General features: G+C 33.4%; 1 protein-coding gene across 1 annotated transcript in view; it reads left to right on the top strand.

Annotated features, from left to right (window-relative positions):
• Window positions 1–22,210, top strand: part of LOC150095156 (glutamate receptor ionotropic, NMDA 3A-like) — an 83,908-nt gene extending 61,698 nt beyond the window's left edge. Inside the window, exons 3-8 of the mRNA XM_090411212.1 lie at window positions 1,376–1,509; window positions 5,809–5,956; window positions 7,990–8,286; window positions 12,412–12,531; window positions 12,787–12,860; window positions 21,463–22,210. Coding sequence (XP_090267338.1) covers window positions 1,376–1,509; window positions 5,809–5,956; window positions 7,990–8,286; window positions 12,412–12,531; window positions 12,787–12,860; window positions 21,463–22,210 — 1,521 coding nt within the window. The remainder of the gene's footprint in view (window positions 1–1,375; window positions 1,510–5,808; window positions 5,957–7,989; window positions 8,287–12,411; window positions 12,532–12,786; window positions 12,861–21,462) is intronic.
• Window positions 22,211–25,651: the final 3,441 nt, after the last annotated feature.

Consider the following 25,651-nt stretch of genomic DNA (forward strand, 5'->3'; position numbering starts at 1 on the left):
GCAACAGAAATGATAACAATCAACAATTACATCGATATGTAAATAAGCATAAAATAGGCTTAGCTCTCAAATAGCCTAATGCACTGTAGTGAACTCTTTGTAACAAGATCAAAATAGTCTAATTTAATCCAAAAGACTTGAGTTCTGATTCAACTAATGGGTGCCTGACTCCCAGGGAGGTCTATAATAATAATAATAATAATAATAATAATAATAATAATAATAATAATAATAATAATAATAATAATAATAATAAAATATCGTCTTTAAGTCTACCTTGTATAACTTGTGTTCAATAATTCGTATTCTGTCCGCCTAGTGGCGTTTTATTCAACACTCGCACTTCTAATTATTTTCAACTTCGCAGCAAAATCATTTCTTTGTTTCATATTCTAAATTTCTCGGTATTTTTGCTTTCTTTTCTCTGTCTAATTCTATTGTAGAATGTCTTCGACTCTATGATTTATTTTCCCACTTTAATATTCTGTAAGGTTAATTCAGGTCCCCAAATACCTATTTATAAGAAGAAAAGTAAGTATTACCAACATTTCTTCATCTTACAAGTTACTTAGAATCTAAAATTCGGTAGCAACGATTTTTATGTTATACGGGGTGGTTCAAAATTCCACGTACAAACTTTGAGGGGAGGTAGAGAACATCAAAATCAACCATATTCATATAAGAAAGCATGACCGGAAACGCCACCGGAAGGTACTAAAAGCGACACAAAGACACAGAAATAACACAAGGCAGTAAGTAGTGTAAAAAACTTTATTAGGCGTAACTGAACAGTTCAGTAGTAGTTGGATACATAATATGGTAAACGAGGTACATATCTGCCATCTGAGCGTTCGTAAAACGACGCATGTCCTTCGTACGATGTCGAAAGCTTGAACGAGGAAGCCGCAATTGCTCACCTGGAACGCTGGCGTTTCCGATCATGCTTTCCTATGTGAATATGGTTGATTTTGATGTTCTCTATCTCTCCTCAAAGTTTGTACGTGGAATTTTGAACCACCCTGTATATGTATTGTATTTTAATACTTTTAGATTTTGGGACTTATTAATTATAATTATAGATTTTAGAGTTGACTTAAATCAGACATTACGATTAACAACATTAAAATAATTTAATAAAGGGGTGTATTTTTAAACCATGAACTACAAAATCTAAAAGAAATACTTTTTTCTTGCAGTCTAACTCAAGGCTCAAACCCATCAAAGCACAATATAGTATTTTTTTTTTTCGAAGCCCGAAATTCTAACTTTTTATAACATGACACTTCCTTGTACATTGAACAATGCAACCTTTAGATGAAGTACTAAACCTAGTCTATGTTCATTTGCAAGATGTTCTTCCTTCGTCTCTGTACAGCTGTTAACTCAGAGGACGGGCACGGCAAAGGCGAGCGCTGCGGAAGGCTACGTACATTCCGAAAATCCGGAGTTGTGGCAGAATATACAGAAACATGGAGTGGCGAACCTTGAAGAAGGAATAGAAAAGCTAAGGTGAGATTTAGTAGAAGAATTTGATTGATTCCTCTAATACTATATAAATCTCTCTCTCTCTCTCTCTCTCTCTCTCTTTATTTCTTTCAAAATATTTGAGTTTGGAAAGCGATTGTACAAACAAAAATATAATTTTTAACATAAGCGGAAAGGTATGAAATCTGATTAATATTTCTTTTTCGCTTTTGATTAAAGCAATACACTGAAAAATGAAACCACACGAAAATAAATAAATAAAATCTTCCAATTCCTTTAAAGTATCCAACATGAACAGTGTGGTGGGTTTCTGCATAACGTCTCATGAGACCCAACAATTGTAAAATAGCTATCAGACCATTGAAACAGTTAATGAAAGTATTAAGGTTGTGTTTTTTCCCCTCAATCTAATAGTTGGTACTTTCCCAAGGTGGTATTATAGAATAAGATGGTTTTCCGTTGCATTTCTTCTCCAATACTATTCTGTCTGTAGATATGTGTTCGCAGAACCGGTTTACATGTTTTAAGGAACAAAACCGAATTTCTTGTCAGAGGAATCCTCCACTTAGTATGGGCCCAACTAACATCTGTGATAGAAAACCTGATAAAAGTCCTCCCATTTGGTTTTTCTTTGTGATCAACACTATTGACGATTAATCACCAGGAGCATTCTGAAATAATTGCAGAGAATATTTGTGAGGCAAGGGATCAAGTATTTTGCATATACGCTGCGTAAATGACGTTTACGTACTTTTTGCATAAAGGTTTCTAATTCAGTCGCCAATATGTGTATATACATGGTCTTCTATCATGAGCACTCCTATAACTTGTTTGGCTGCGTGAGTGCTGTAAAAATAACTAGAGATGATAAAGGTGATATGAAAACTGGAGAAAAATATATCCTTGAAGTATGGAGTAATTACTTCGAAAAATTGCTAAATTAAACAAGCAGTGATAGCACAGTGGTAAAAACACTCAACAGGCATGCAATCAGGAATACATACTTGAAGTGGAAAAACCATCAAATCCCTGAAATGTGGAAAAGCAGCTGGAGTAGATGAAATTCGAAAAATAGGATTACATATGGAGGTATAAAAGTGGCTGAACTGCATAGTTCAGAAAGCCTGGACAGAGGGACGAATTCCAGATGATTGCAGTAGAGCTCTCATAGTACTCATATATAAAAAGGGAAATAAAACTGAATGTAAAAATTTCCCTACTTGGAAAAATCTTAACATTCCTGTTAAAATTTATGCAACTATACTTGAGAAACGGTAGAGAAGGATTGTGGAAAGGAAGCTTGGTTGAGAACAAGCTGGGTTCAGGCCAAATAGAGGCTGTCAGGATCAGATTTTCACTTTACAACATGTAGTTGAAAAATCATGGGAATATAACAGAGATCTGTATTTTAGTTTTGTAGATCAGGAAAAGGCGTATATCAAGGTGCCAAGAGAAAGGTCATTCAAAACGCTACAGTAATATGGTGTCAATGAGACATTACATCAAGCAATACTTAGTCTTTATTTGAGTTGTAAGTCAGCAGTTAGAATTGAAAAAAGTACAGAAAGATGGTTTGATGTTAAATCTGGTGTCAGACAAGGATGTACATTATCCCCTATCTTATTCATTAGCGATATGGATCACATCATGAAGGAAAGTGGTATTAAACCTGATATCAAAATTGAAGGTGTTAATCTCAGCTCTTTGCTTTATGCGGATGATGTTATACTTCTAAATAAATTCGCTGCAAGTCTGCAAGATTCCCTGACTAAATTGAATAACTGTCTCAACTGCATTGTGAATGGAGAACCTATAGAACAAGTAAAACATTTCAACTACTTAGACATGATTTTTAGTGAAGATGGTAAATTACATATGGAAACAGACAACAGAATTAACAAAACTGCTATGGTAGGAAGTCAACTGAATAAATTGTTCGGGATAAATTTGACAGTTTCGTAAGGAAAAAGAAAATCTTCTTTGTATCTATTAAATTTAATGAATTGACAAAAAAACATTACAGGCAGAGTTAATTACAATACTATCAACAAGATTTACTCAAAATAACCACCATTAGCATCGATCACAGCTTCAATTCTGCTTCGGAACCTCGAACAAGCTGATGCTACAGTCTCCCTGGGAAGGGCCGCAAAAACTGTTTTAATTTTATCCATTAACTGGGCTTTTGTATTACTGGAAGTGCGATTGGTGTCTTTTTCAACTGCGCCCCATACAAAATAATCCATGGGGTTAAGGTCTGGGGAGTTTGGAGGCCAAACATTTGGACTGGTGAAGTCGTAGAAATTTTCAGACAACCATTTTTGACTTTTCCCAGAGGTGTGGCAAGGGGCCGAATCCTGCTGCCATACATACGGCCTACCATTGGCTACCCTTATTATCCAGGGCTTGACTACAGTTAGCAACTCCACGAACAAAGCCCGAATTCCAATGCCAGGGTTCTTCAACACCTGTTCCTGCAGATTTGCGAGGAATTCTGCTGTACGAACGCAATCAGATCGTCTGCTAGGGATCTTTCTTCTTGCTACATCCTCGTAGTCACCATTGCAAGTCTCTAGTTCATGCCTGATTGTTTTTACTGTATTCAGGGAGCATTGGGCAGCAGTCGTAATATCCTTATTTTGATGGCGGGCACGAATCATCATGATACAAGTTATTCTCTTCCATGATTCAGGTGGGTTCCAGCTATCCATCCTTTCTGACATCTTGTATATGAATGAAGAAGGGTTCAAACTTTTAAATGAAGAGAAGTGTGTGTTAATACATGTAACTTACGGAAAAATATAATTAATTATAAATATGTCAAATTTATCCCGAACACCCTGTATATGGAATAAGAGAGAAATTAGTCAAAACACTAAAATAGCTGTATACAAGACAGTGCTCGAACCAGTTTTAACTTATGGATCTGAGAGCTGTGTCAGAAGTAAAACACTCGACCAAAGACTAGAGACCGCAGATATGAGAGTCCTGAGAAAGATTAGAGGCGTGAACAGATGGAATCAATGGCAATATCATATAAAAACGAGGATATTAGGAAAGAACTTGACATTGTTAGCATCCAGAAATGCGTTAGTAGAGCTAATCTCAGGTGGTATGGTCACTTAAACAGAATGGGAGAGGAAAGATTAGCGAAATAAGTGTTCTCTGCCCAGTTCGTAGGAAAAAGACCCAGCGGAAGACCAAAATATAGGTGGATTGATGCGGTAAAAACTGTGCCTTAGAAGATAGAAATATAAGATCTGATAATGTTGGTGTCTTAACAAGTAACAGACTGATTTGGAGGAAAATTGTAGATAGGAAGTTAGTAATGATGTAAGTTTTTCATGCAGTACTGTCATATTCTGTACACCTCTAGATGGTACATATCAGGAATTTGATCATTATGTTGATAGATTGCAAATAAAAACATTGTGCGCGAGATTGAACAGGTGAAGGAAGTGTTTGCATTGTGTTATTCCTCAGACAACCACGAGATGGCTTCGCATATGATCGCTTGCCTCATCAGATGACAGGAAGACAATTGGAAACATGGCAATTAAACTCGGTTTCTGAAAGTTATTCCCAAAGGAAATACATGAGCATTTAGTAGAAGGGGGACATCCCTCATATTTTCCGTCAAAATGATTGAAATTATGGCTATCAGAAAAGAAGTTAGTGGTACCAATTTTTGGATCGTAAAGGTTGGTGTGTCTCTTGCTGTTTACTCTTATTTATTTCTGAGTTTTTATTCATCGCAATTCCCATGGATCGCTGCATGAAGGCATCATGCTAATAAATAGATAAGCGTTAGACCCTGCCATACACGGGTGGTTTCAAACACAACAGAGAGGTTTGGAATTACTCCTCGAACACAGATCTGATCTTGCAGTGATTTTCTCTCACTTGGCACACTGAAGGAATAATTAGCTGGCAATGATTTGGTCTTGTAAAATTTATTTTCATGCATCTTGAGATTGTTTTCTTTTACTTGAGATAGATGCCATGGTGAATCAAATGCATAAACACCATCAGTGACCCCAGCTATAATAGAAGAGAATGAAAACTTCGCTCTCACAGGTCTGTAACCGCTAGCACTTCTAGGTAATCCGAAAGCCGAAAGCTTTCAGAGATCAAACAAGGATTTCTCGTGTCACTTGGTCTTTGCAAGCAAGGTGGTGGTTCATACGAGGAGATAAAAATTTCTTCCACTGTCTATTAAATTAAATAGATAATAGTTAATAAGGGTGATGAAATTAAACTCATTTGTATAAATGTATTAAATAGTTTACATGCTTATAAAGTCGTTTTCATGTTATCTTACAGGAGGAAAGAACTTGATGTTCTTATAGGGGACACTGCAGTTTTGGATTATTTTCGAGGTAATGATCCCGGCTGTAGTTTGCACCTCTTAGGTGATCCTATTTTTGATGATTCGTATGCCATTGGAATGCAGAAAGGGTTTCCTTTAAAGGTAAGGATATTCATTTGCGAACTCAGCTTAAACCTGCATAAATATCTTCTCAAAAAATTAATATCCTAAACTTGGTCAGCTAGCTTATGATTTTAACGCGTGTAATTTCATCAGTGCCCATCAGGAGCATTAATAGTTTTCGAATATTTCTAGACAAAAAAAATGACTGAGATTTTATTCTCCATCGCTAGGTGGCGCTTTCTCTGTTCTTATGAATGTATTTATGAAGGTTATGAATGTATTTTTGTCAGCTGCCACAAGACATCGTAGATATTGCATTTCATGCGAGTAAAAGCTCAGAGGATTGATGTCCTAATACCTAGATAATGATTAATGTTGTAGTCGACTCTATCACACACTATTATTATCACATTGCCTTCTATTGAGTCTTCAAAACCTATGTAGTTTGTTATATTGTAAAGAGATCAGTCTTAGGAAAGATGTATGATCCTCTCATAATAACTAAGCTACTAGCTCAGTAAATGCCTCTGTTAACATCAATAATTCACGATTTGTGTCCAATCAATCATTTTAGTGAGCGCCGGCAGCCATCTTAGAAATAATTTTTTAACTTTCTGATTTTCCAAGCCACCTTAATGATTTAAAATTTAAAAAAAAAAAAAAAATCACAAATATTCACCCTCATTAATTTAAAATTATTCTTAACTCGTAATGCAGGAAAATGTATTTCTTTATTTATAACTGCTAAATGTAATGGCTATCATGTTTAATATATAATAACATGCAATTTTATCATATTTGCATATCGACTGTCATCTAGGAACTACTAGTAACAAATATAATGGCAACTGATAGCATTTTGATTTTTATTCATAAACATTAGCGTCAAAATCATAACAAAAACATCAGAAAGACAAGGAAGAAATTGCGTTGACAGCATAGGATTAATTAAAATAAGCACATAAAAAAAGAGACATTAATTAAATATTAGTGGATGAAACTCATTATTCTATATCGGATTAACAACTTTTTTTTCTGAGCGCAAATCAGTTAGTATTTGTGCGCTGCAGAGGGCGCGTAATCCTATTTGGCATTGTTGCACAATCTTGTAGCTTGTCATCTGAAGAAGGAAATCCAATTAGATATCACACCAGTTGCTGGTTCACAGACAGAACACGTTAGATGTAATCGTCTACTTCCTTAATTGAATAACGCAAGATTTTTTTTTTTCCTGTTAGATAGATATCTTTGTCTCTTTCCTTTATTTTTTTTTATAAACTAGCTTCCGATTAAGTCATCAAGTTTTCTTTTATTTTTAGTCCTTTTGTAAGGAACTCATCCAACTATAATATTTTCTCATAACGTTGCTAAAAGACGGTAAGTTACAAACTTCTGGCAGCTTGCCAAAATTCCTCAAGGCTATGTGTGAATGTATCTCACTATAAGACAATTCTTTAGCAAGTTTTTTTTTTGTCCCCCATCAGATCTTAAAAATGATAATTATGTTACCGACTTAGTAAATTCTCCCTATATCTTTCTTTCTGTCGACCACATGTGCTTTAATCTGCCTCTAGCCAAATAATGGCCTTCCCCTATCGTCCACGTCTCGTCTTGGAGCATTTCCTTAACACCAGACGTCGGTAATTATATTAGGGTGATTAATATTTCTGCATAATTTACAAATATTAACCTAACTCGTAATATTTCCCCCCCCCCACTACCAAGAGCGAACTACTGCTCACGTAATGGGAAATCTACATACTAAGTGTGCGTTTAATTGTGAACCATCAGCGCCACTCTTCGGCTATTTATAGTTGTAGCAGTAACTTTATTTATTCGCTAGGCAATTAAAATATAAAATTTGCCCATTAAGAACGAACAGACGCAAAGCAAATTTAAATAGATTTACATAACTCAACAAAGTATTTAGACAGTTTTGAAAGGCAAAATAAACCGATTTAATAGCTGAATCTACAAATTGGTGGATTATGTGAGTGGTAGTTTAGTCAGTTATTAAACATGTATACAATTGTACTAGATTATTATTAAAACTCCATTTGTTGTTCCTCTAGGATGCTATATCTCATCTTATTCTCAAGTATAATTCTTACGGGTATCTGGAACAGCTGAAGAAAAAGTGGTATGGAAGAACCCCATGCTTTAACGACTCTGTGCACAGACTCAATAAGCCTAAACCTCTTAGTATAGAGGCTGTGGCAGGTGTTTTTATCATGTTGGTGGTTGGATTGTTTGTGGGTATCGTAATCCTCTTTGTAGAGCATATGGTGTTCAAGTACACTCTTCCTGTTCTCAGAAATAAACCCAAAGACTGTATTTGGAAAAGTCCAAATCTTATGTTTTTTAGCCAAGTAAGTCGATTCGATAATTAAATAGAAATTATTAAGACTTAAAATTAATTTAAATTGTAATGATTATTTTTAATTTGTAAAAATTTTTTTAATTGTAATGATTATTTTTAATTTGTAAAAATTTTTTTAATTGTAATGATTATTTTTAATTTGTAAAAATTTTTTTAATTGTAATGATTATTTTTAATTTGTAAAAATTTTTTTAATTGTAATGATTAATTTTAAATAATTATATAATTATATTATTTATTCATGCAATTTGAAAAATTAAATAATATTTTCATAACAAATAATTGCATTTCTTTAAAAAGTATTTTATTATATTTAAATCCAATAATAAGCATTTTACAATACATATTAATAAAATTTGAATGCTACTTCAACAATTTAATTTTGGAAATTGTTTTATTGAATCAGAGAGAGAAAGTAATATTAAATAAACTTCTGCATTTCTTAAGTGGATAGACCCCTACTTAGTCATGTGGAAATTATGTTTGCACCCTTAGAACTTGCGTACCCGAAGAAAGACTATTATAAGGTTCATCACTCACTTTAGGAATATTTTAAAGCCTTTCTTCGACGGGTTCCCGAGTTATTCAATCTCTGGCAAGATTAAGTAGGTTTTTTTTTTTTTTTTTTTTTTGAGGAGGAGACTCGGGTTTTTAATAGCGAAACTCAAGAAAATCGACTGTCCAGCGCACACTTCAGATGATAAAATTAGGTTTAGGGACCACGAGATTATGGTATTAGACTGCTGTACTCTCTTCCCTAATGGCAATTAAAATCACTGATAGTCTTAGGCCAGCTATCTGTGATTGGCTAAGAATGGAGGTTGGCTTCTCTGGTTTCAAAAATTAGTTAGGAATAAATGTCCTTGCCTATTCTTCTTTTCAGATTTCTTAAGTTATAATTTTTCTCCCAAGGATTAAACAAAATGGGAATAGGATAGAATAGATAGATTAATTTTGTGTTTGTTTTAGGATTGGTTTGTCTGTTTACTGAAAAATCCGACAGAAAAACCTTTATACTTCCTTATGAAACCATCTTTATAAAGATATTCGCGTGTAGACGGGATTCTAATCCATCTATTTCCAACTAAAGGTCGGTCAAATATCACGTTATTGTCTCGGTTGTTCATCGGAGTTTTGGTAATTTTTATGAAGTGCTAATTTTCAAATTACTAAATGAAGGCGATTAAGAGGCCCTTCGATTGGAATAGGCCTAAGTTCGATTCTCGTCGCGACGGGAGGAATCTTTATCTGGTCGATTTCAATCGAAGGTGAGTTAGCCGATCTCATACGGAGGTAGCAGGGTTTTTTCTCCCGGAAACTCGGGTTTTTCATCCCGCATACAGACAAATAGGCCCTTCAGAACACACGCCATTTACAGACAAAACATACTAGTTGTGGTAGTGGTGGAGGTGGGCGGTAGATGGCGTGGATGGAGATGATTCGTAGTAGTGGTTCGGTGTAGTGGGTGAGACAGTTGTAGGTGTCCTCCCGCGATGAGTCTTCGGACTCCTTGGAGGTGTCAGGCATAATAATAATAATAATAATAATAATAATAATAATAATAATAATAAAAGAAGCATAAATTCTGCTCAAAGTTTGAGACTCATAATTTTACGACTTTTATAAAATCTCTTTGTTTTCGAAATGCCTTTGCAAGTATGCAAAGGCATTGAGAAACATTTTATTTTCTCAAAACTGAAACTCAGTGCAGCTAGTGAAAAACAGTATTTGGATATAATTGGAAATTTCTGTATAATCTGATTGCAGTAGGGGGTTAAAAACATTGCACTGTAGTAAAGAAACAGTAAAGTGAAAAGCAAAGTATGTATATTTAATTCTTGTTATAGCTTTTCCTTGTAACGAGAAATTACACTTGGGGAGTGGGGTAGTTATAATAATAATAATAACAATAAACAGACATGCACTTTTACCTCAATGTTAGATAAGATCGCTACTGTACCTTCATAAGCATTCTTACATGATGCTGTTTTGGTTGGAGCGGAAAGTGCCAACCCGTTTCATTAGACCTCTCCGTATCGAAAGACGTGACTCGATTGTCGGAATTCCTGTTACGATTGTGGAGTGATAAGAACCGTCGCTTTACAAGACACCACCGTAAATGCGGTGTGTGCACCGCATTTACGGTGGTGTCTTGTAAAGCGACGATGTTGATGTTTTTTTTTGTTTGTCTCTTCTTGAAGATCTGGTTGCAATGTGTCCAGTTAAGGATTGGTGTTCTCTTCTAATGTCATAGGGCTTTGTGTAGAAACGTATTCTTTGTCTTTTTTTCCCCTCTTTTCATTTAAGTGCTGTGTATTTTTTATGTGATGCTGTAAGTGACTTCCAAAGGCATGTTATCAAACAAATGCTAAAAAAAAGCAAATAAATAAAGAGATATTAGTTACCACAATCGTTATTTCGGGGTGTTCTTCTAAAGTATAGTCAGTTTCAAACTTTCATTTCTGTAACACACAAGACGGATAAATGCTGCTTCTCTCTCTCTCTCTCTCTCTGTAATGGTGTTTTAGAAACAACATAATACTTTTTCATGTCATTTCAAGTCTCCATTAAACAAAATGGTCTCAAACCATTCGATGGAACCCAATCCGCACCATCGGTTTTCACAAACTTCCATTCCACTGTGGGATTCAAACCTTTCCGTAGCATCTTGTGAACGAATGAAAGTGGCTTCGATGACAAACTGGAGGGTTTATCCACCAGAAACCACGACAGACTGAAGAAGAAACTTTTCCTATTCCCATCATTCTTTCTTCCCTCATCTCTCTCTCTCTCTCTCTCTCTCTCTCTCTCGCAGTAATTCATTCGACACTTGGAAACACCTGGCTTCTAATCCTATCTACGACAAGAACCTTTATCAGGGCTTTTCAACGGAAGGCGAGTTAACCGGTCTTAGGAGTATATGGAGTTGGAAAGATTTCCTTTCGGGAACTAAAGTTTTTTTTTTTTCATCCAGAAAACATTCAAATCGCTATAAGAACACATGCAGTTAGCACACACACTTTCCTCATAGCCTGAATTACTTCGGCCGTAAATCAAAAACAAACAGTCTCTCTCTGAGTGAATTTGTCAATGTATTACGTCTCTGAAAACAGACTCGTGTTTATGTCTCGTTTATGATTGAAGGCATTATTCAGGATGTAACAATATCCTTGCTCACTGTAGAGGTAATGCATGCAAAGACTCACAAAATTTCGAAACTTGATGTTGTTGGTGACGAGCCTGCGCCTCCAGCCTTATATACTAAATGAAGACCACAGCCAAACCAGAAAAATTTCCATATCAAATGCAATGTAATTTTACTTCCATTTTGAATCCCCTGTTTCTACCTCGGAGATAATACTGAACATCCCAAGTCATCTCTATCTCCCTCAGTCTATTTTTTTCTTTTTTTGAAAAAGGAAATATATTGATGTATTTTAAGAGAAATAGAAAGAGAAAGAGAGATATATTAATGTATTTTGAGAGTTGCGTGAGACAGTTTGCATAAGAATTACCATTAACTTTATATTGGAAATAGCATTTTAACCAATTTGAGATTTAGTCGATCTTTGATGCATAGAAGTAGTTCTTCTCCTAGAGGAAACTGCGATTTTGAATCCCCTAAATGAGAAAATATATAATAAATAATATTAGAAGGGAAATTATATATATATATATATATATATTATTAATATATATATTATTAATATATATATATATATTATATATATATATTATATATATATATATTGAAGCAGTACCGCCTACTCCCTTTGGGAGAAAAGATCTCAGAGGATTTTTTTAAATATTTTACTTATGTATTTTAACTCCTTGAATATGTTAACAGCGGAATAAAAATATCATATTTCTTTATAGAATAAACTGTAGCAACAAACTATATTTACTTGTCAAACGTAACATGCAATACTACACATTGTTTGTTGTTTTGTACAGCAGCAAAAACACAATAAACTAAGTCCTTTTCCAGTTATAATACCACACACACATACATTAAAGAAACAAATTTGACGGTCAGTTTTCATCCTTATGAATAATGGATTTTTCAAAGTTTCTTTGAAGGGGATTTGTTTCAGCGTTGTTCGTCTCTTTTCAGAAGCTGTATAGATTTATCAACACAGTGGAGTTGGTCTCGCCTCATCATTCGGCCAAGGAGATTGTATCTAACTTAAGAGAAGGACAGATCTTCAGCCTTTTCCAAAAGAGCGTCAAAAGAGTTAGTAGTCCATTATATGCTTGTCTTAAGAATATCAAACGCGTCTGACACTCCCTGTCACTAAAGTAATATGTTGCTGTAGATCTATATTTAATACTCCATGATGCATGTTTCTATATAGCTTATAATCCCATTGTTTGACTTAAAAAAGTAAGTTAAAATAACACAAATAAATAGATACATAACAGCACTTAATTATAAAGATATAGCATTATTTTAATTGATATTTTCATAAACCTTTTCCATATTTAACAGAAAGCTAAGGAGGAAGCAAGAAGAAGAAAAAGCAAGTCTCAGTTTTTTGAAATGATTCAAGAAATTAGAAAAGTGTAAGTTTGCATGTCTTGCTTTTATTTTGCAAATACAAACCATTATCAAAAGAAGAAGGGAATTTTTTACCGTTAGAAATATACAGAAAACCATTATTGCACTGCTTGTAGTTTTAATTCTTCGATCACATCAATAGTAGTACAGAAATTGAACACTTTGGATTGTAGCGCTACCGTCGCTGAACGATATTATTGCAAAAATATTGTAAAAATTATCTGCACAATACTTAAATTAAAAGCGACGAGATGAATTCACATAGCTTTTTTTTGACATTGTATTTACTGAAACTTAAATAATCATTTTCTCAGTTATAGCAACAATTGGATTGAGTTTCAGAACTTAAAAAAAAAAAAAAAATATGACAGTTACATTGGTCATTCATATGACAAATACTAAATTCAGATTGATGAATCAAATTTTTGTTCTCTTAAGCGCCTCCGTAGCGCAATAGGAAGAACGACGGTACGTTGCGCCCTTCGATTAGAAAAGGCCTAAGTTCGATTCTCGTCATGACGGGAGGAATCTTTATATGGACTTTTTCAATCGAAAGTGAGTTAGCCGATCTTATGCGGTGGTAGCAGGGTTTTCCCCCCCGGAAACTTGGGTTTTTCATCCCGCATACAAACAAATCGGCCCTGGAGAACACGCGCAATTTGTCATTTATCTTCTTTCCTATATGGTTAATCTATATAAAGATTATAAGATTATCATTATTGGGGCTTAAAATTAATTCAGAATTATCTACTCGTATTTAAAAAAAAATACTGATTGCTTTATCAGAATATATTTCAAAGAAAACGAGAACGTTCTCTAAAGAGATTCAAAGATGACTTCTAAGGCCGAAAAAGGCCACTATGGCCTAAATCCTTGAAAAGCGTGATGATGACAATATCCATAAATAAGTGGCAATCTGATATGTTAAATATGTTGTAAGTTACGTCAAACTAAAAAAAAAAAAATGGTCTTTAAGCCAGATAAAAGAAATGTTATTCGTTTGTCACTCTAGTATATGGACAAGCAAAAAGTGGACTTTCTCCTGAGATGATGGGTCTATTACTATCAATTGTCTGAGAAGTATGAACCTAAAAATTTCCCTCTTCTTCCTTCATGGATTACCTTTCTATGTGATTTTTTTTGGTGATTAAGTTTTTTTTTTTTTTTTTTTTTTAACTTGGTCGATATTTTTCATTTGAAAGAGGGCAGGAAGTTGAGAAAAAATTTAGAGCCTCCAAAGCTCAGTCGGTTTCGAGGATGCCCTTTGTTGGAAAGACTCACTTTTCAATTGAAGGTGAGTTAGCTGTCTCATACGGAGGTGTCAGGATTTTCCTCCCGGAAACTCGGGTTTTTCATCGTGCAAACCGGCCAGAAGAAGAACCCAGTTTACAGATATAGCCCCCTAAGGGAGTAAGGATTAACCAACTATTCCGTCAGATCTAGTTTCGCTAGCCTGCGTGGTCTATTCATAAACTTAAAATAGGAAGGAAAGGATAACAATATCTTCTGTCTTTCTGCTGAAGAATAAAAATAAGATGATTCAATAAATTTGAAAATTCATAGGAAAAAAGATACTTGGCATTTATGTTCGAAAATGAGATTCGGCTGGGTCTCTACAAGCTAGAAGTTGATAAATGGCAAAAAATAGCCTTTCGAGAATTATAATACTTTAAAATTATAATACTTTAAAAAAACGGTTTATTAAAGAAAAAAAAATCATTATTCAGTTTGCATAAGCAAACCAGGACAGTTTTGTCAGATATTACACAAAAAACCGATATGCAAAAAATCAGTCAAAACAAAAGCCAACATCACATCTGACATATCTTCCAAAAAAATAAAAAAGGAAATGTCTTAGCTGATGCCTGTTATTTTACTTGACATATTTCAACTTTATTTTAGAACTTCATCAAGGAATGGATAGGGAAGATCGTTCCCTGTATGATATGACAAACATCAACAACAACAAAAAAAAAACAGTTTTTGTTGTTGTTCTTCTTCCATGCTAACACACACACACACACACACACACACACACACACACACACACACACACACACACACACACACACACACACACACACACACACGACTTTACCTTTGGCATCGTTCCAGAGAAAGTTGCAGATTTAAGAACTAAGCTGCCCTTTATATTCTTGTCAGCTTTGATTGAAAATGCAATCACCACTTCTGTTTTTTTTCTGGACCAGTAATCTAACCAGTATGGTTCACTGGTTATGAATTTTTCGTTACGTTCTCTGGAAATGTTAAGAGGAAGCTAGCAACGTATTCATAGGGTTGGAAAAACTGAGAATCATCGATGATACATCGAAAGAAAATCAGGTAAATGGCATTCCAAGGAAGCAACAAACTATAAGGAAAGGCAAGAACAGATATTAAAAGAGCTGCAAAAAAAAAAAAGAAAGAAAAAAGGAAAAAAAAGAAAAGAAAAGGGATATGTGTTTTGCTTGCATCTAATCCACCATTTCCAAGGGTGAACAGAAAGAAAAAAAGAGAAAAATTTTTCCATATGCAAATAGTACCCGCTTATAAACATCCTTCTCTCTCTCTCTCTCTCTCTCTCTCTCTCTCTCTCTCTCTATATATATATATATATATATATATATATATATATATATATATATATATATATATATATATATATATATATATATATATATATATATATATATATATATATATATATATTTGTGATAATCGGCTTTTACGCGGTTGTTGTGATACATTTTAAAAACAGATTTAATGACTAAAAACCGAGATAACTTCTAAAGATTTTAATAAGAATATTAAAAGTTTCGGCTTATAACAGCCTTCAGCAGGTATTCTTAAAGGACAAGAATAGTAATAAACATTGAAGTATCAAAACAAATTGGAAATTACAGGTAAAAATTGGAAATATATATATATATATATATATATATATATATATCATCATCATCATCATCATGCATATCAAGGATTTAGGCCTAGCATGGCCTGTTCCGGCCTTAGAAGTCATCGTTTAAGAGGACGTCCTGGTTTTCTTTTTCCTAATGGCTTGTACTTTAAGGCTTGTTTTGGTAATCTTTCTGTTTTCATTCATTGAACGTGTTCTATCCCTTTATGTTTATATTTTTTAATTTTTTCTATTACTGGTTCTTGGTTTAATTCTTTCATAATTTCTTAATTTCTTTTGTGATCAAATAGGGTATACTTTGCAGTTTTTCTCATAAACTTCATTTCTGCTGTTGTTAATCTTCGTTTGTCTTTTTGTTTTATTGTCCAGATTTCGCTTCCATACATTAAGACCGGTAGGGCTAATGTATTGCATACTTTTAGCCTGGTTTGTTTTTGAACTAGGTTTGTCTTAAATATAGAGTTAATTACACCTGTTATTTTTAAATATTTTGCAATTTTTACGTTTATATCTTTTTCCTTTTCATATGTGATCATACATCCTAGGTAATTAAATGAATTCACCTGTTCAAAGATCTTGTTATTTATTACTATTTTAGTTCTTGCTGGATCTTGTCCTTTAAAAGCCACAGTTTTTGATTTTTCTGTTGATATTATCATACCATAATCTTTGGATATCTCATTTAGATCTAAATAGCTTTCTGTAAGTTATCTTCAGAATTTGTAATTATTTTTGGTTGTCGGCAAAGAGGAGAGTGTTAAAGTTTACTATAGGAGAAAGTTTAATTCCTTGGTGTAAATGTTTATTCCATTTTATTATTATTTCATTTAAGTAGATATTAAAAACAGTTGCTGAGAGGGGATATCCCTGCCGGACCCCTTGGTTTATCTCTCTCGTATATGATAGCTCGTGATTTAATCTTATTTGTATTTGATTATTGTCAATATATACTTGTAATAGCTTTTAGGTTATTTGGTATTTGTCTTGCTTTTAATATGTTAAATAACATGTTTCTTTTAACTTTGTGAAACGCTTTTTCAAAGTCAATAAATGCAATATGTGTTTCTAAACTATATTCTCTTCTTTTCTCTATTATTAATTTTAGGCAGAAGGCCTGGTCTATACATGATCATCCTTTTCTAAATCCATTATGTACTTCTAAAATAAAGTTTTCGGAATATTTCATTAGTTTGTTATTTAAGATTCTGCTATATATTTTGTAACAGGAATTTAGCATGCTGATACTCTATAGTTTTTAGGATCATCTCTATTACCTTTTTTAAAGATAGGAATCACAATTGCTTTATTCCATTCTATTGGGGGGATACCAGTTGAATAAATTTTATTTAAAAATAATAAGAGTCTTTCTTTGAATCTAGTTCCTGCGTATTTATATAGTTCTGACCTAGTTTATCTTCTCCAGGTGATTTTCCGTTTCTTGTTTCTTTCAGGCTGATTTTTAATTCTTCTTTAGTTATTTCCTTTTCATTTTCGTTAATTGTTTGCCAGTTGTCTTTTTTAAAATATTTGTCTGTCCACAATTCTGCGTAGTAATTTAGAAATTTTTCTAATTTCAATTCAGTTTTTAATTTTATGTTTTCTTTGGTATCTGCATTGAAGTGTTTCAAAATCTTATATACAATGGGTCTTATTTCATATAAATCATGTTCTAAATTAGAAACAAATTTGTTCTATGATTCCCTATGTCTTTTTCTGACTTCCCTTTTAGCTATGGCTCTTATTCTTTTATATTCTATTTCCTCTTCTAATCTTTTACTGCTTAACCATTTGTGATAGGCTTCTTTTTTTCTTTTTGATTATTTCTTTCATTGTATCACCCCAGATCTTCAGTATTTTCCTTTTATTGAATTTTTTGGCCTTTCCTAAGCTTTCATTTGCTGCTACATTTAGTATCGTTTTTATATTAAGCCATTCTATTTCTATTTCTTCATTTTGTTTTATTTTGTCATATATATTGGTTAATTCTTTGTTCATATAGCCATTGTACATTTGTGTCATTCAATAGTCTAGTTTTATAAACAAATGTTTCAATTTTTCTTTCTGTTCTTGTTACTTGTAGCCATTTAGATGGTCATCTTAATTTTTTTTAACATGGAAGTGGTCATTGATTTCCATCCTCTTGCTGCCCAAGTATATTTATGTATGTCTTTATGTTTATAGAAGGAATTCATTATTTTTAGGTTATTAAAACTACAAAGTCAATCAATTTTTTACCATTCCTGTTTAGAGTATGTTCTCCATGCATTCCTATATTATTATTAATTTTCGTGTTTCCAATTCTCGCATTTAAGTCTCCTGCTAAAATTATGTAATCATTTTTATTTATTTTATTATACATGTATATGTTTTGTAGCTGATTATAAAAATCAATATTATCCTGTTCTCTTCCTTCTTCTGGGGCATATAAACCAATTATTGTTAAATAGCCTCTATCTATTTTTATTCTAGCTTCTATTATTCTTTCATTCCATAATTTATAATGTTTTAACTGTTTTGAAAGAGAGTTATGAATCCAAATCATGACTCTTGCTTGTGCTCTTTGGTCTCTGTCGACTCCACTGTATATCACATTAAAATTTTCCGTTCTCATAGTTCCTTTTAATTTCTTTTTTGTTTCAGTGATTACTACTATTTTAAAATTTATTTCATTTAATAATTGGTCTAATTCTATTTCTTTATATGCTATTCTTCTTGCATTCCAGTTTGCTATGTGTATTATATTTTGTCGTTTCCATTTTTGTTTTACCTTTTCCATTCCAGGATCGTTTTCCATAGGTTCATTCCGATTACCTTTTTCTATCAGCTTACAAGTATGGTTATGTTCTCCATGTCAGGGGACTAGCCTGACGATGGAATAGTTCAGTGGTAGGGCTGCTACCTTAAGGCTCCTGAACTCGCCTTCTTCCGAATTTAAACCCATAGGTGGAATAGGGTATAATGAAGGGAGAAAGAGTAGATTATAGAAGAATTATAGTAATGTTTATAGAGAGGGCATGGTTGTAAGGCCAGAAATTAAAAGACCCCATGGCCCTCGAGTACTCTAATAGCATAGAGGTCATGAAATAAGAAGAGTTTGCTGATAAGGCCTTATAGGAAAGATTAAAGTAAGTGGATCTTCCTCAAAGTAGTAGAAGGAGAGGACAGATCCAGCTAAGGGTCCATGGGAGTGCCGCTTCCCTTACAATCAAGATGATTGCCCCTTATGGCCCTGTTGGTCCACGAGCCTTATTCAGTATATTCGGACCATCTCACCATATACACACGCATACATGGTGGACTCCCCTATCCGCCACCCAGGGGACGCGCTCTCTAGAGGTTACATGGTGCCCCGAGAGCTCTATATATAAAGAGAGAGAGAGAGAGAGAGAGATGGATATATAAATATATATTGGCTAGTTATTAGCCAATATATAGATGGATATTTCAATAGGACACATGTCTTTTTCATATCCACTTTTGCGACTATCTCTTTCTTTAAATCCTTTTTCATATCATTCACTCTCCTAAAGGCAATGTGGGACATTTCGGAACAAAAGAACATATAACACTCCAGTCTTTGCAATTCTGAGGCATTACTATTACAATATTATTGCCGAAAATGGGGAATTATCAACTGCTGCCTTTTTCTGGTGTAGATTTAGATAATTATTATTAGAAACCTGAAAAGAAATTGGAAGTGTAGTTAAGGTGTAATGTGCATCTTCTTCGTTTGGCTAACAATGTAGTGTTCAAAGCTACCAAATCAGAGTCCTGACTTTTTACTCGTAACAAGGATATCATATCACCATTTCTTACTTTTGATAATGCTCAGACCAGTAGTCAAGGTTGAGTTTCTTGTCTTGGGTTGACTTATACTTCTAATCTTTCCTGGTACAACCGCGTGACGTCCATTGCCTCCTTAGTCTAAAAAAAAAGGTAGTTTTTCTTTTCTTCAGGACACATTATTTATTATCTGGATCTAACGCTTAAAAAACCCCACATTTTTCCAAATTGCTAACACCATAACAGTCTCAAATTCGCCAAAGCTTAGAATACCATTCTCACATTTTAGGGTGGGGTGCATCAGAAACTTCCCTAAAAATGCGGATGATATCCAAAAGTTAGTACTCTGCTTATTAGAGACCTCCTCTCACATTTTAATTATTTTCTCTTAGGTATTCTGTTTCTGCCTTATGGCATCTTTACTAGTATTGTCATGAATAATCTTCACGAAAGCGGTCATTACTATTTCTCTATTTTACACATGTAAAAATATCCATGGAGACCTGTGTAGCTCAGTGGAAGTGGCGCTTGCGTCTTCTGTGCTTGGTTATCGAAATTAGATTTAGGTTCAAGTCTAGTCGTCGACTAGACTTGAACCTAAATTAAACGCAGAAAGGCTTCGAAAAATGAACCTTTTCTAAGCCTTTCTGCACCTGGTTCCCGAGTTAGTTAATCTTTTCATTGACAAGCGGTTTTTTTTCTCCTGGAAAATCGGATTTTTCGTCCAATAAACTCAAGAAAATCGACCGTGGAACTCACATTGTTTCAGAAAGCAACATATCCTATTAAGTTTAGGTAACAAGAGATGGCAGCACTTGTTTGCGAGTCTCTTCATCGGCTGCCGCTTGTAATTAGTGATAATCTTGGGCCAGGTATATCTTATTGGCTACCGGTGGAATTTAACTGCTCACTCAGTCTTCCAAAGCTAGATAAGGTTAAAAGCCCTCTCCTGCACCCTATAATGGAATAAACGGCATTAGCTGATTTTTTTTTTTTGAAAAACATTAATATATAGTTCACTTGAAATTTACCAAACCAACTTCTCATCCTTTTACATTTTTTTACCTTCTTTTCGGAACAACTTTCCTCGTTCTGTTTTCTTCAAGACTACAACCTCTAGCTGTTCAAGTAGAATATCAGCAAATGACTTTGTCCTAAATCTCTTTGGCCACACATGCCAATGTGACGTTATGAGTTGTACAATCTATTGTGTGTAGTTCATATAAAAAATAAGATAAATATTTGATGACGATAAAGAAAATACTTTGCATGTTTTTATCACGTGAGGACCATTAAAAGCATTTTTAAATAATTTTAAAAGGTCATTTTTTCATGTTGATTGTTAGCTTACTGCAGATCCAAAGTCTATTTTAGGCAGGAAGATTCAGCCTAAGAAGTTAAATGTAACTTCTTAGGCTGAATCTTGCTTGTTTGTTGTGTTTCTACAAATTTATCTGAACATTCTTCAGTTCATATGATGTTGAATTATATTGTAGAGTACTTTAATTAATCTTTTCTGATTTTTCATTTAATTCTGATCTTTAAGAGATCTTTCGAAGAAATTTGCTATTCATTTGGTAATTTAAAATTATTTTTGTAAGAAAGCAGAAAATTATTAATTCAATCATTTGAAATATTACTCTTTTTTTAATAAAAGTACTAAATGTTTTTAAAATGTTTTCAATTATTGATATATGGAATGGATTTTAACGAATTATAGTGAATTAAATTAACTTGGCAACATTATTGATTGAGTTATTTTAGAATCCCATATGATAATTCTTAATTCTGTTTATTTATCGGATAGCTACAGTTTAATAAATACCAGTAAATTTACAATTCAATTAATTGTATTCTACATTTAGAATACGGAGATGATTGTTAATGTAATCTTTGTCTTCCGCTAGAGTGCGCCAACAACAAGAAAGAAGAATAGCAGCTCTCGATGATTCCCAGGCCGAACTCGGGTTACACAGCCTTTCCTCTGAACCTCGATCTCCTGATGATAAACAACTGCTGCTTGCTAGCTACCATAATCCTTCAAGAGCTGGAGAATTTGTGAATAGTTCCAGCCGTGGTGGAGGCCTACAGGGATTGCGACTTCGAGGAAAACCATACAGAAAATGGGATCCATTAACATCGGAAAACTACGAGAAAAAGCGACGAGGTTATTCAGCTCCAAGATTCTTCGATTTTGACCTAGATGCAGAATCGGAATCATCATCAACCCCTACTGTGAGCTCCATGGAAGCGTTTATGTACCAGAGACCTGGAGTTATGAGTGCCAGCATGGATGATCTCAGGTGTTTTAACAACTGCCGCGAAAAATCTTCGAATAATAAAGATTCCAAACGTCGCTTTGCATCTCTAGATGACTTGACATTGTTGAAACGTAAATATGCACTAAGGTTGGACAGTAAGAAAGGTACCTACTCAAATACTTCCATCTATGAACGACAAACTCTTGGTGTCCAGCAACTTAGCAAAGAGATTGATGAGTTGCGCTTGTACTCAATGACCAAGGAAGAAATCATACGATTATGGCAAGCGTCTGAAAGAGTACTGCTCAACAGACTAAGGGATACACTTAAAGAAAAGAGGGCTTTAGAAGAAAAATTAGCTTTTATACAGAAAACGCTTGTAAAGCCTCCTTGAACATGGTGAAATTACTTAACTAGATTTTCAACGTTTTCAACAACCACGACACTGCCTTGATCAGGCATCTTTTGCCTTAGATCGCCATATTGGCCACCGAATCTCACTCTGAGATCAGATACGTGTAGGAGGGATACCAAGGCCCATGTCAACAGCGGTGTTTTGCTAGTTAAAATCAGGTAGAGCAATGATCCGGTTGCCGGAAAAATAAAAAAAGATTCCATTCAGGGGCCATTCTTCTCCGAACATTGTTATGCAATGGGATTGCCAATGAATTGTGAACACCATGCTCACAGATTACATTTTTCCTAATTCTGCCGATCTCTACCAGGTGCCGCTAAAATACATTTTAGTTATTTGAACTTATGTAAGACATTCCCTCCTGAGGAATGATTTACCCTTTATTGTGAGGAATTTAGATAAGTGGTGAATGATGACTGTCCTCAATGAAATCCGAATGGTTTCTGTCTTGTTTGAATTTATAAATACAGCCGACATATTTTTATGTATTTGGGCGAAGATATACACTAGAAAACACGTTCGCCAGTGCAATCTTAATGTTAAGATGTTCATGTGACATTATACGATTCTATAGAATGTGTTTTAAATCCCTTCTTCTAGAAAAATTTTCCTCTCATTCCTTTTCTTTTCTTTATTTTTCTTCATGTTCTCAAACTTCTTAGAGATTGTCATTTGGATTAATGGGAATTTTATCCCCTAGATGGCAGCACTCTCTTAGTAATGATATTGTTCACATCTGTATCTAGATGGCAGTGCTTTTCTAAGCGAATGTTTATTAACAAACGTCTTGTTGCCTCCTTTTTCCCCCCTCTATTGCTTTATTATTATTATTATTGTTTTACATTTAATTTCCGTTTAAATATAGTACACTCTACTGTACCATTATGGGTTTCAACAGTTACTGTGTTTGTACAGATGCATGTTAAAAGAATATTCACCTCGTTGTTTATGTTGCCACGTAGAAAGAGAATTAGTTGAGAATTTAATCTTATTGTCAATAACTGAAAAACCTCATTCGTTCCCAAAAATAGTTTAGAATTCTGTGCGTTTGCTCATGTAAGCCACCACGCAAACAACGACTGGGCAGTTTGGTTAATTTCCTTTGTTGCTATGGATACCGGATTTCTATGATAATTACTTGGGTAAGCATTTTTCTGAAGATAAATTTAAAAATAAATAAATAAGAGTAAGAGTAACAGAAAAAGCAGAAATGACAACTTGAAAATAATTGAAAAACAGAAAGGTAAGAAATACAATGCCTTTATATATATATATATTACAATCACTGCCATTTCGCGACTCCTAGTAGAGTGTTAATAACGATCCATAGCCGATCGCAGGAAAAAACGTGAATATTTTGCATAAATTATTTATCTTGAAAGCGCTGAAAATCTTATCATATCGCTTGAACAAATATTTTAATATATATATATATATATATTAAATTATAAATTAAATAAATCAATAAAAATAATTATAAAGAAATCAGAATTCGCCAAAGTGAATTCTGATTTCTTTATAATTATTTTTTATTTTTATAATTAAAAATTATTATTTTTTTTTATTCAGTTAAATAAACTGAATAAAAAATTAATATAATGTAATATAAACTCTGAGCGGTAAATAATATAATAAGTGCTTTCTAAATTATTATTATTATTACTATTTCTTTTTAAGTCGTAATCGTCATTTTTTATTTTGAAAAATATTTCCCTCTGTAAATAAAAAGTGAAACTTTTTTTAAATTGAACATTAAATAATAATAATAAATGGTGCCTTGACATAAACGATTTTAGAATGGCAACCAGTGAAGAAATGAGTCCTTCGTCATCAAAAGTGTTTGAGTTGTATAAAGTTAAAACATGATTGTAATATACCAAGATGGATTCCGGGGTAATTATTATCTGCACGAGAGGAATGTTTTAGCCACTGTTAAAACATTTCTCTCGAAACATTCCTTTCCATTCAAGAAGTCAAAGATACACTCGTGAGTTTACAAGTACCAACGGACTCATAGACCATTGTCCTCATTGAAAAGACTTTTCAGCTCCTTGTAGATTCGCCAGTGGTTTGAAAACTGCAGGAAGCTGAATTCTTCAGATCCTAAAAATCTCTTAATTGGTCAGTAATCTATACTTTGAATGCCAGGTGCACATAAATGATTTACATTTCGTATTCAGGAAAGGTTGAAATCCTAAATATTATTTATTTTGTTTTGCTGATGTCTTATTGTAATTGAAATGGACTCTATAGAGCTTCTGTTGAAATTTTTGTGGTAACTTATGAGTACTTAACTCGTAAGTAAAGTTTCCCAGGAATCCATCTTGGTATATTACAATTATGTTTTAACTTTATACAACTGGTATTCAGGCCCGGCTCGAGCAGGGGCGAAATGGGCGAATGCCGCAAGCGGAAAAGTAATAGGGCAGAAAACTTACAGAGTTTATGTTACAATTATACTGGAGGGCAGAAAAAATTTAATAATAACAATAATAATTAAATTGGATATACCATATATTTCAAAAACATTACATTTATATATATATACATATTTATAAAGTTAATTATATTTTATTCTAATTATATACTCCAAATTATTTTTATTTTGATAATCCCTCGGACAGAAACATTTAGATGAATTACATTGATAAAATTTGATTCTATTATAAATAAAATATTTTTTATTTAAGAAACAAAATTAATCGGAAATTTTTATTTAGTAATTTAATATTTTAATACAAAAAATGTGATATATTTATAAATAATATAAATATGAAGCGGAAGGGCGGGAAAAAAATCTTGCACACACTCAAAAATCTGCTCGTATTTCGTATAACATGTCATTGGCCTGTGCCATTCACCTTTCGTTTAAAATTATTCTTGCTATTAAAAGTTTTCTTTGTTATTTTCAATCGACACAATAAACTTTAAGATGCACTAAATCTGTGCACTGAAAGGACTCTGTAAATTACTAAAAACTCTCTGGTCTCCTTGTATAGACAAATTGCCTCAAGGGACTTTTATAGAAGCAAACGGAGACAGGAAAATTTTTCGTTTACAGTTCAGAACTGACGAGACGTGTAATTTGTATAAAATCACCAATTCTTATTCTAAGTGTATTTATTTCCTTCTTTTTTTTTGCCCTTTCAATTATCTTAAAAACAAATGAAGTAAAACTTCTATCAAAGAAATCAATTTTAATTATTTAGTTTTTGACTAGTGACCAGTCTAATTCAATATGCTGAAGAGGAACTAAAGAGATACAAAGAGAGGCAATTGAGTGAGTTCGACACCGAGGTCAATGACCTGAAGTGAAATCTTATTTGGCATGAAAAATAGTTTTATATGTAACTATTTTCTATAACATTTCTCTGTTTCCTTATTTAGAAATCATTTCTTTTTGCCAGTGATTGATTAGAT

This window comes from Typopeltis vanoorti, chromosome 21 (genome assembly GCF_054136105.1).
Source record: "Typopeltis vanoorti isolate ZY-2024b chromosome 21, IOZ_Tvanoo_1.0, whole genome shotgun sequence".
Classification (NCBI taxonomy): Eukaryota; Metazoa; Arthropoda; class Arachnida; order Uropygi; family Thelyphonidae; genus Typopeltis; species Typopeltis vanoorti.